The sequence below is a fragment of the Pygoscelis adeliae genome, unplaced genomic scaffold (assembly GCF_000699105.1).
Source record: "Pygoscelis adeliae isolate BGI_AS28 unplaced genomic scaffold, ASM69910v1 Scaffold108, whole genome shotgun sequence".
Lineage (NCBI taxonomy): Eukaryota > Metazoa > Chordata > Aves > Sphenisciformes > Spheniscidae > Pygoscelis > Pygoscelis adeliae.
This window is the reverse complement of record NW_008825498.1, coordinates 3,842,859-3,855,711: the sequence shown is the minus strand read 5'-3', so window position 1 is coordinate 3,855,711 and position 12,853 is coordinate 3,842,859. Positions and strand designations below refer to the sequence as shown.

Below are 12,853 nucleotides of genomic sequence, written 5' to 3'. Positions count from 1 at the left end.
AAAAAGGTCGCAGTGCAAGTAGGGAAACGCAAGGAAGAAGAAATGTTTGAGCATATGTCAGTATGCAAACCATAACCATCCACTGGTCCCTTCACCACAGCGATGCTATACAGGGAAATGCAGTGCACTGCACAGTTCCCTAGCTGCGTTAGCTGTGCAGCATCTGCCAGTTCCTGGATAATCACTGTTTGACTTGCAAAACCCATCTTGAGCTTTAATTGTGAAAAAACACTGGAGTCCTCTACGTTAAAGGTACAAAGAAAATGTTGCTTCTAATTAGAAAGCAACACTAATTTATGATGTTGAATTTGTATCTCATTTTTTAAAATTGCGTGCTGAAGTGACATAGAATACTTTTACCTAAATCCCACAATTCACTGAAAAATGGGAGTTACGAAAATATATCATATTACAAGAGGTTTGAAGGGAAGAACAAGTACACAAAACAGTTGTGATTCCTCATGGTTTAAGATTATGTAAAACAGGACAGTTCTGATAGCTTCTACTGACAAATAACACATGGGGAGTTTAGTCCTACTCTTAGTTGGGTGAAAGAGCAAATGCCAACTGTTTTCAGTGGGAACTGGCTCGGATCTTCTCTGACCACAATGTAAAAGATAATTTTAAAGTTCTTGTGCATTTTCCCAAGAAACCAGATTTCCACGGCCTGTCTTACTCTTATGAAAATATTTGATCAGAGATCATATTCAGTACTTCAGATGTGTTTTTCATGCATATGGAAACAATTGTCATCATTATTCACTCTCCTTAACTCAAAGACTTTTGACAACTAAAATATTATCTTTTTAAAGCAAAAATGCAAATCATTCACAGACCTTTGAGGATTTTGGGGGTGGGGGGTGAGGAAGCAGACATGACTGAAGGTCACCAGGACACCACATACCAATAACTGCTTGCAGGCTGCAGCCCTGACAGCGTTTTGAAAATTGCTTAGCATGTTGAATATAAAGGCTGTAGCTTAACAATTACCACCTTGCCTAAGTCAGCCCATGTACCTGAAGCAGCACTCTCCTCAGCCAGAGAGGGATCAGCCAGGACAAAAACCCAGGGATTTCTCCATCCTCTGAAACATTTTTTAAATACCATTCTTGGAGGCAGGAGACCCTCAGTCTTCCAGAGTAACCACTTTTCTCTGACAGACAGACAATACCCTTGTTACCAGCATGGGCAAACTGTTCCCTTTGCTCTGAATTTGCAGTGAGTCAATATGGGGGACTATTTAAAACAAATAATACAATTAACTTACTTACATTTGTTTGTTACAGATGCTTGCTAATGTACAAGAAAGGAATGTTGTCTAAACAAATGACACCACTGTCTTTTTCAGAGGGGTATACAACCTTATGGTGACACATAATGACCTGCATCATTTTTAGTTTAGAATATAGATTGATGTGCTGATTTCTTATTTAACACTTGTTATGCCAGATCCTTATCTGCAGTAAATTAAAGTAGCTAGAGAGACCATTTGAGAAATCTAGGTCAATTCATTTCTGTTATAATATATGGAGTTCAGTGGTTTCAAACTCCAGCCCCAAAGATACTAATGGCCTCATTTTGTGATCAGTATAGGAGAGGACAACAATGACAGGGTAGGTCCTCATAAAGTCATGCAAATCGACTGAAGATCTAACCCAGCATTTTTTCACTCAGCTTCGTTAGAGACTTCAGGTTCAGTCTCGCCCTATTGTGAATTAGTCTCTTGAAACTGAAAGGAGACTAGCATGCAGTGAGCAAGTATTTTGCTCAGCAGTAGCTGTTTGCGGGATTGTGTTCCTGCTCATTATCTGATAATAGCCTATGGATATTGAACCCCTTGGACTAGCTTTCTGTACAGCAGGGGGAAAAGTACACATGAGCACATATACACACAGGCACATTTTGTAAGGAAACTCACCACTGCTAGAAGCATCGTTGAGATTTAGCAGCCCACCTCCGAGCCCTCTGTAACTATGGTAACTGTAGGTCCCATTTCCATTGATGTACAACACCTCCTGTGTGCTGGAAACAGCTGATGTTGAGTAAGTGACCTGGGCTGGCTCCTGTTTGTACTGTTTGTCAGCTGGAGCAGCCTCATCCTGCAAAAACAAGGAAAGGTTTTGAATTATCGTTACATTTTACCTTGCACAAAAGGGTCTTTTCCATTGTTAAATCTCCACATCTATTGCTTTTAGGAAAGTATAATACATGTTAAACAAGCACAGATGTGTTTCTGATTGACCAAATATCAGCTGAAAAGAAACAATGGAAATAAGCAAGAATACAGGTTTCCTACAAATCTGAGAATATTTATTTGCGCTCCACAAGCCAACCATACTGTTTCTCAAAGGAGAAGATGCATCCTCTCACCCTGAAGAGCTCACAGTCGCCTGTAAAACCCAACTCTGTCCAGAAACAGCGTGGGAAAGGACAGAAAAAAGACTTTACTTTCTGAGTACAGGAGTGACTCTTCCAAGCCAGAGAATCATATCTTTCTCGATAAGACAAACCAATACAGAATGCACCAACTACTTCTTTTGATGTATCAGCCTCAGAAATGACAGAAGGAATGGAGGAACGGAATAAAACAACATCTCCTATGTTTGCAGAGGGCTGAGTAAGTGTCCATCCACACAAGGGCCAAGTAGTAAGGATGCCTCTACAAACGTGACTTGAAAGCACTTGTAATCTGTGTATGAGCAGTGACTGTACACCATGAGTTCCCCTCAAAGCTCCCTGTTTGCCTCTTAGATGCTCGCATAATATTGAACAAGATTTAGCACAACGGCCTTCCAACTTTCCCCTACAGGAGATCATGTTTCAGGTGAAAGTGTATTTTTCCCCATCTGCACTTACCATAGCTACTGCTTAGAGCACCTCACCTCCACTCATGATCACAGAATGCCCCTGTGGCAACTTTAGTAACGACAGAGGTGAAAAAAAGAAAAACATTAAAAGAAGATTTAATGCTTTTTAGTAGTTAGAAACAAGGAAAACTATCAGTGTGTGACTGCTCAGCCTACCACAGGGACCCGAGTGCCAGAATTTCTGATCTAGTCTGCAAATGTATTTGAACTTCTTTTTGTTTTTTGAACTTGTAGACTTTTTTTATGGGCCTGATTTTACACTCTTATCTGATGAAATCATATTTCAGTGATTTCAAATAAAATGGAAGATCAGTATTTAAAAAATAGAGGTGAGAATGTTTGCAGACCCTTTCAGAGTAGTTAACTGAAAAATGATCTGTTAGAATTATCTCCCCTTTGTGTAAGATTTTGTCCATTTTATGCCTCTCTCTTCTGCACAATGCTTTTATAGTTGCTAAACATACCGAACTTATTAAGAATGCTATAAAATATCTCAATATAAAATATCTCACTTTTTTACAGTGTTTACTTAAAAATAAGAATGTATATACCAGCACAGAGGGATCAAACAGTTCAAACAGTGTCCAGTCTCTGTGTTGAAGCAAAAAGGGTTCTAAAGCAGCTTTCCTGTCTGCCTTAGGAACAATCGTCGGTTCCACCTCCCAAATAAGACACTACCAACTTTTCTGAGATGAAGATATCCCTGTCTTGTAGATACTTATTGGTGAAAGAGACTTGGGCACAACTGAGATGATTCAGGAGAAGTTATATATATTATTAACAGAAATTTTAATATTTAATACAGAACACTGAACCATCAGATAATTAATTCCATAAACAATCAGAATGGGGCCTCTTGGGCACTAATATGAGCTGATGCAAAGCTTTACATTTTTAAGAAAGTTGGCCAAACCAGTCTCCTATGCATTTTCTTAAGTAATAATAGGCTTAAACAAAGGGCCAAAATTGCAATGTATTGTTGCCAGGAATTCAACTTTAATATAATTTACCTTTTATCTCCAAAGGTCATTGCTGTCTCTTATAAGAGCAAATGTATTATTTTCTCTGAGAAAATATTTATAAGCTACACAGTAAAGTTCTATCTGGGCAACAAAGCTTAATTCATCGTCCAAATCTTTAACACTCTCAAGGCTGAGATATTCTGTATCCTTATGTCTAAAACTAGACGATACTTCCTGCCATAGATTCACTCAGAGTCTCATTTTATTCTCACAAAGATCAGTAAGGGGTCTTCTGCAAATTTATCAAGGACTGGACTGTGTTCAAGGGATGCAGTGCAAAGGGGACTAACTCCTATAGCTGAGCAGAGTATCTCAGGGCCTGTCTCCTTATCCTGACTGGAACCCACAAATTCGCTGTCCCTGAATTTACACGTCCTCCAGAGCCCCTCTAGTCAGTGCACTGAAAATCTAACAGTGAGTTTCTTGCAGAGCTGATGCACTGAGCTTCTAGCAGAGCACAGCAAGCACAGCCTGGCCGGAGGGCACAGCAAGGACGCTTGGTGCACCTTGGTGCATACCAGCCCACGTGTTAGAGCACGTGGCCAAGAAGTGGGAGACCCGAGTTGTGGCTCCTTGTTGCAATACACGGTGAAGAGGCGGAAAATTTGGGATGCAAGGTCTCTTCTAGCTGTGGTGAGGAGGGGACCTGAACTCAGAGCTGCCATCTCCTAGCAACCAGGCTCAAAGCAAAACTGCGGTGGGTGTCGTAGCTGAAGCTGTACCACTGTGTGGAAAGAAATGCACAATTCATAGGGCTACAGAGATAGCAAAAAAAAAAGGAGCATGACTCAGTTCCCTTTCAGAGAAGTGCTGCCCTGGGAGGCTTCCAGCCCCGCTCCCTTCCAGCTACGCCCTAACGCAAAACTCACAAGCTGCTCTGAGGTCGGGAATCCAAGGCTGGTGCTGTGCTGTTGAAGGGGGGTCTTTGTATCGAACTAATCACAGCCCTGCGCAACACTGTGGCATGCCATAGGCGGGGGCTTGAGGTGGAGCCCTGGCATCCGGGTGGGGAAGGCACTCCTTGGAGGGGTGAAGGGGGTTGAGGAGGATGCTGAGCCCAGGACTCCTGGTTCTGTGTACGAGCTCTAATCTCTCAGCCACTATACAAAAGGTGGCTTCCTCTAAATATCACGTATATATTTAGAGAGCAGACCAATCACCTGTACCTAAATGATACATGGCCATACATTTCAGACCTGAAATCTGGGCCTCATCTAAGTGCTTAGATCAGTGATTCAGGATGACTAAATGCAGAAGCAGGGCAGGATTTTTGGCGAGCATTTTCTGAGCAGGCTCAGGTGTCAGCTCTACTGGTAGGATTACGAACCATTAGCCTGGTCCCAGGGGGTTAGGTGTTACCTCTCATACATTCCCCTGAGATTTAAGCATTTTTCAGAAATGTTTCATACTTCAAAAGGCAAAACTGTCTCCTTTTTCCTTGCAGCCACACCAAGGATAAAGAAGCCAGGCTTTCTTTTTCTTGGGAAGAGAGAACATGAATATCATATTCACTTTTGCATACCTGAAATTTCTTCTGCACAGATTTATTCTCTTCTTTCTTTTTATCTTAACTGCCTTTGCTTTTAAACTAATGTAGAAATTAAACACGCATAGTGCTGTTCGAGAACTGGGATTTTTTTAATATTCTGTGTTAGTCGTTCAGCACTTCTTGTTTCCCCCTATATTATGTTTACATTGGAAAGGCTTAGTAATTTATTTAAGATGTTATTTAAAAATATTTTAATTTCATAATAATCAGTAACAGTTAACTAACCATTTATTAATTTGTTTGACCTAACTACCTGGAACACATGCTGTTGTAATTCATAACAAATTTGTAAAACCTGTGAAGTATTATCTAACCATTTTTAAACTATTTATAATTTACCTTTAATAAGAAGTATGAACAAGATGCAGATAAAACATTTGTCCATCTAGAATTTGACTTATACCATCTCCATTTTGTATATAGCAATGGAAGTAAGTCATCCTTCTAACAATATTTCTCTTCTGAATTTATTTTGGAGGAGAAGTAATTTAAGTCTTGAGCATATCATCTGGAAAATGATGGCAATCACAGAAATGCAAAAATACCTTTTAGGTACAAAAGCATGCTAAAATACAAAGTTAACTGTTCGCTTGAAAAAGTGGAAGCATGAAGTACATACTGTGATCCTCAACTTGGTATACATCAGAGATATCTATGTCTCAGTTTTATGTCAAGGTCTGTACTAGAACACAGTTTTTTCCTTAAAAAAGCAGATGCAATTTATTTTATTTTATTTTTAATCACGGAAGCAATTAAGTAACCCTCTAAGGACAGTACATACTAAGAAAAGATTTCATGAACTATTGCATAACCTGTATATTGAAGAAACCCTGCTCCGCTCTGACTGATATTCTGAGCAGCTAATGAATAGTTTAAAAGAAAATACCATCCACAGCAACACAGATGCTAGTGCAGATTGTCATGACTGTGGTACAAAGAGCGAGGCTCACCAGCAGCGTCCCAGCCTCCTGCTCCCCCTGCCAGTGGAGGCACAGCATACACATTTCTTTTCAAAAAGTCTGTCCTTCTTGGAAGCAACTCTAACAATGCCATTGCTCCTTTCTGCTCCCCATCTCCTTCACCACCACCAAAATAATACAAAAAAGTAATAGCTTGTTAAAATAAAAAGCCCTGGCAAATCTGTGCTACATTGAGTTTTGATCCCATACATACACAAGTGTCAGAAATTCTGTGTATTCCCATTAAGAGAGAGAAGAGCTATTGCCTTGGCTCCACTGTTAGCAATAGCTATTGTTAACGTGTAAATGTAAATCCCAAAAGGGAGTGTGTATGCAGACCAACTCACATAGACAATGCTAGTTGACCATAAAGCTAAAAAAACTTCTGCAACAAGAATATAAATGGTAATGTTCCAAAAATGGCAAAGATGGCGACATGCACTTAACTACTGCTTTCATGAAATGCAGTGTCTACCAGACTGACAACAACTCTGAGAATGCCAGCTTTTAAATGCCCCTGTGTCAAGGTGATTTCTTCCCACTCAATTAGAAAAGACACGAAAAGGCAAACACATTTTTGCCTCATGTTTCTTGATACTTTCTTTTTTAATATGTTAAACTGAAAAATGTGGATTGCTTGTTCTTCTTGTCAGTAAACACTTCTCTTACAATACCACTTTGAGGTTAGGAAAACTCAAATGCAGATTAGGCTTCAAACAGATAGGCAAGCCAGGAACCCAATATTTGCATATGGTCTTCCATTTTTTCAGCAAAGGAAAAAAAAATTCATTCACATGAAAAAACAAAACATGCTTTCATGTGCTTTAAATTTTTTTTAGCCTCAATAGCTTGTAGTATGGCTTTAGAAGAAAGGAGATAATGTTTCATATATTTTTCCCATTTGGAACCCACCGATTTGTTTCTATGATTTTCGAATCAAGAGTCAAATAAATAGAAACACATGATAAAACCATGCAGCAGTTTTCAAAGCATACCAAATTAATCCTCACAATACTCCTGTTAGATAGGACTTTTATCACTGCTTTTCAGATGGTGAGATTCTGTCAACAAAGGCAACCTTAAGCTAGCATTACCTAATATGTAAAGTGCTCCTGCAACCATAATAACATAACAGGCTTTTCTTTGTGTAACTTAATTTTTAAAATAATGGGAAGAAACTCAGAAGTTCTATCATGGGGCACCCTGCTGAATCTGCAGGGGACTGTGGGGCTGGGAGCTCTCTGCCCATCTCAGCTCTTGCGCAGAGAAGAAGCTGCCGGGGTAAACAGCTGTCATGGTCTGCATGGAGCAAGGTTTTTAAAGGAGGATGAGCCACAGGATTCTTGGCTCCCATTGCAGGGCCCAGAAGGTGGTCCCTTCTTAGACACCTGGAGATCACTGCTGTTTCCCTGCCCATGACCTGATCATGTATACCTTGTGCTCTGTCTCTTCAAACTTATTTCATACTGTCTCTTCAAAATCCCTGACTCCCCATCCCATCCTCCTTGCTTCTCCAGTTTCATCTTCTACCCTCCATCTCAGTTTCAGTCTTCTTGCCTAGCAAACCCTTGGAAATGGCTTAAGTTTTCTCTGAAAGAGTTCAACAGATGGAAGACATACAGAACAGTAAATGTAATCCCTGGGGGCTGAAGCAATGAAATTATTGCCAAACTGCATACCTAGTATTATAATGGAAAGAGTCAGGTAATCTTAATAAGTGATAATACTACTAACTGCTTGGATGACACATGTTGTTCTGACAGAACACTGGATCTTTTATTAGCTTTAATTACATTAAATTAATTCTCTAGTGTTTGACCCAGCTTTTAATTTTATGACCAATATCCTGGAAGCCTAGACAGCTAAACATTATTTTGGCACGTCACAGTAGGCTATATTTTTCCTTTAACACTGCAGTAAGGCTGTTGACTCAGTGTGCTTAGCAATGGTGGAAATGGTATTTCTGCAAATGATGGATGTGAGTTTTCACTTTAGTTTCACTCTTTCTCCCCTCTCCAGTTGCTAAGGTTTGTGTTGGGATCACTACTCACTAAATAAAACCTGTCCAAGACTAGGGAGGCCTGAACAAAATGAAATAGATCTACATAATTCACTGAGTTTGAAATCCAAATGAAGCTTCACAGCAGTCCTTTGCATTGGCTGACCTTCATATTTAAAGTACTGCATATTTATAGTCCTTTAAAAGGACGACATCATTTAATATTGTAGGAGGTGCTCTTACAGCTGTGATCTAAGCATGGAGGCAAGGTAAGGTTTGCAGAAGAAGGTAGTATCTTTTCCTAGACCAGGAGGATAACTTCTGTGCTCAAAAGCTGTTCTAATAAAAGATACTACCTTCCCCAGAAAGCCTTATTTCTCTTACAACACAATGAGCAAAAGCCAGATTTTCAGTTGAAGGCAGCAGAGTTTCAGTACTCACAATGAGAAAAGCCAAGCATTTGCTACAGGTTCCCTGATGAATTTGTGCACAGAAAAGTTAATTCGTGTGACCTGTTTGCCATGCTGCATCATGTTTTCGTACCTCAAAACTATTTTGAGTAAAGTTCTACAAAATTTCCAGTCCCTGTATTATATTAAGGGATTATTAATCCAAAATTAACATCTACCTGAGATTTCAACTCATCACACCAGACCCATAGCTGAAACCTGAAAATTGAATTGCTAGAATCTTTATAGTCTGCTTAGGAAAATATTTAAAACATACCACAGATATATTTTATCTGAGGGGCAAAGTTATTCTCTGATAACTTTCCAAGACAGCTATCTATATTTTTTTATATATTTTTTTTTATATATATATCTATACTTGGGTATTTCTCCACCTCTCAGGCTAGTCACAGAATTCTTTAAAATGATGCATCCATTGACAGTCCCATAACCTGTTGTCCAAAATCATCAGGACAGATAGATTTAAAAAATAATTGCACCTCTGGACAGATTCCTTCCCCTTTAAGTTTAGTTGTCCTTCATAAACAGCGTTCCAGGTCTTTGTCAGAGGATAAGGCACTAGAATTATGGATGAGGTCTATGCACAACCAGCAGAAAGACCCCTGAGGTTTTCCCCAGAAGTACTAAGAGTAAATTTGAGCAAACTGGCTAAAATAAAACATGAAGTCAAGTTCAAATAATATCACAGAACTCATGCCAGATATTCTTTAGATTGGGAAGTGTTTTGATAGTTCAGGGTGGACTTAGCAGTGAAATCAAGAGGGCCATAATTGCTGTTCTCGGGCATGCACACTATTTCTCCTCTTGTAAGGAACAGCTGGGGGGACTGCACAGCTTTCTATTTCCCACCCTCTGTAATCAGATCTAGACCATGTTTTTCTCTACCACTCTCTCTGCATTATGTTCTTCGCTTTTACTTACTTAAATCAAGTATGTAAAAAAATTAGAAAGCCTGTTCTTGTGTGACATACTGCTCAATTTGTAGCTCAGTTGGAGCTGGGTATTCCAGCTAAGCTGAACATTCATGCTTTAGCTGTGAGTCTATCATCTCATCATTTCATGGAGAGACATCAGTCTCAGCTTAGAGTTTTCTGGCTCCTGCGCAGAGAAGCAGCTGCCAGGGTAAGCGGCCATCATCATCTGCACAGAGCAGGGCGTTTAAAGGAAGAGGAGCCATGGGATTCTTGGTTCCCATTGCAGGGTCTGGAAGGTGTCCCCTTTTTAAACACCTAGAGATTGCTGCCTCTCCCTTGTCTGTGACCCATAGTGCATACCCTGTGTCCCACCCTCCTTGCTTCTCCTTATCATCTCATCATTACATGGACAGCACATCAGTCTCAGAATAGAATTTTCTGGCATAGACATAACATTATATGAAAAAGTGCCCCTAGCATGCAGATGCAACTGTATTGAACATGTTACTGCCAGAAGTCTAGGTATTAATGATGATTTTGCTATGAAGTCCAGTACAGTATCAAAATGGTTTTCCTATTTTAGATAAAAAATGATAAACGTAATTTTTTAGATGGTGAGAAAATATTTATATAGTCTAATTGAGCTAAATCAGGTGTAATACAGAGTCCAGTTAGGCATCTAAACTCCCTGTAATGCCAATGGTGATGTGGGAACTTGAAGAGCATCTATCAAAATATTACGTTAGCTGCCAAAAGTTCAAGGACCTCCAAACTGTCCTCCTGACACAGGATGTAGAGCCAAGAAAAGAAAGCACCATGCTTCAGTTTCAGATTAGAAGGGCAGTAGGTTCCTTTTGCTTTCAGATTATTAACACTGAAATGAACTGCCAGCATCAGTGCTGCCACCAGGCATCAAAAATGACACGAGCCAGTGTTCAACAAGAAATGAAAGCATGAGACTGACACAGAAAAAGAAGATCAAAATAAAAAGGTGCTATTGTGTAGAAGAGAGAAAAATGAACCTCAGTTTTCTGCATTTCTGATAGAAAGACACATTATTTATAGACTGGAATGGGTATGTTAACCTTAAATAAAAGGTTAGTGTTTTCACATTGCAGTGTTTGAGTCTTGTTTTTTCACCGCTGCCACTTCATCTGCAGAATAGAAAACTTTTTTAGACGAGGTACTCAGATGGTTGTTGCAAGGAGCTGTCGGAGAATCACTTTTGTTGGAGCAATAGCAAAGCAGAGGGATCATTTTTCATAGCGTGTCAGCTTTAGCCAGTTCATTATCCACTGTGATAGCAGAAGAGCAACATGAGCTTTCAGAGGTCACCAGTGCTGCTGGCTGAGCATGGATGAGCTATTCCTACAGTGTAGATAACTGTGATGAAAAGTCACTGGGGAAAGAGAAACTGAATTCTTCTGAAGGACCGTGTCTCTCTCTGTCCAAATGTAAAAGGATAGCATTTATCTTCTTCTGTGGTGCTTGAGATAAACTTACTGTTCTTTAGTGAAGTTCTAGATAGATAGCTGATTTTTGAATGTACTTTCCCTGGTGTGCTTTTTTCCAGCAGGGACAAAGGAATGTTAAAAAGTGTAACTCAATGTAGCAATCACATTTGAGGTGCACTAACAACAGAAAGTGTCCTGCAAGTTAACTTTCTCTATAGCTCCTGCTGTTCTTGTCTTAGGTTGCAGTTATCACCCTTCATAAACTATTTCGTTAAGTTATACTGGACATGGTCATGCTCTTTATTCTTCTAGAGAATTTTAATGTATGAAAAATTTAGTTAGCTAATGGTTTCACCACTATTAATTGAAAGTTGTCTCAACATACAAGACAGGTGCATAGTGCAAGACTGTATAGTGCACTGCAGTGTATGCACAGCAATGACTTCCTCAGTGCAATTTTAAATAACGTGTCCAACGATGGCCAGCACTGGATTACAAAGAGCTACACGCATGTGAGAGGCAGAACTGGACCTGGTTTGAGTACATGAACTGTGCCAATGCCTTTGAGTTTTGGCAAAACTCCTATGGGCTCACGGTGTATTTCACAAAATACATGTGACATTTCCCATGGAGAAAGTGGTCCAAATTCAGACAAAGAGACAAAGGTGCCATGCAAAGAGCAGAAGAATCTTCAGGGCCACCATCTTCTGCTTTGCAGAGGAACACCAGAGGAGAGGGGGCAGGTGGAACTTTTGCTCCTCCCTGTTGTACCAGCAGAGAGATTTGTTAGGGCCCAGGCCTCATATAGAATGTCTTCCTCTCAGGACAGGCAGAAAACAAAGGCAGATTTTGACTCTGACCTAAAGAACAGCACAGCATGGCCCTTGCCTTGGGCCTTATCATGAGTTCTGGATTTAGGCCTTGCTTCAGTAGTCAACCTTGAGAATCCCCACCTCCTCTATTTGCACCTCCCCATCCACTCTCAGTCAACATTTTCCTTCAAAGGAAAGCCAGTTTTGGGAGACTGCATCACCGACTCCTTCAGCCTGCCACAGAGGATGGGACCAGAGAGAATATGAAAGGGTTCTTTCTTTCCCTGTGACACCTCCATAGATCTCTCAGCTTAAGATAGCTCAAGGCACAGGACCATGGGAGCAGGCTTGCTAAGCCTGCTCCTAAGAGAGCTCATTTGGTACGTGCCTGATCCCGAAAGTGAAGCACTGCAATATGAACTCCAGGGCCTAGGATGCCCCTGCTGAAATTAGATTAGCTGAAAATCTGAAGAAAATAAAGGTAAAACTTCAGTGGAAATGATGTACAGGTTATCTTATGTTTATTCTCATGTTGCTGCATATCCCCTCTAGTCCTTTCAAAGCCAATTTCTTTGCAGTGGCCAGCATCTTGCAGAAGAACATGGCTACCGATCATTTTTGCTGCTTCCTCATTGACAGGCAGTACAAATGGAGGAGTCTGAATATCTGACCTTTCTTCCAAACAGAAACAACATAAACAGCAAGAAAACAATGTCATCTTTTCCCATCCCAAGAGCAGTTTTGCCTGCAGGCAATGGTGCTGAATGAATCAATGTATTGCTGAAACTGATGCATGATGACAAAGGC

At 40.2% G+C, this 12,853-nt stretch overlaps 1 protein-coding gene across 4 annotated transcripts in view; it reads right to left on the bottom strand.

The window, feature by feature from the left end:
- NOL4 (nucleolar protein 4) overlaps positions 1–12,853 on the bottom strand; it is a 202,172-nt gene that overhangs the window by 9,007 nt on the left and 180,312 nt on the right. For all 4 annotated transcript variants that reach the window (XM_009331424.1, XM_009331425.1, XM_009331426.1 and 1 more), the window contains one exon: positions 1,919–2,099. In XM_009331424.1, the coding sequence (XP_009329699.1) occupies positions 1,919–2,099 (181 nt within the window). The remainder of the gene's footprint in view (positions 1–1,918; positions 2,100–12,853) is intronic.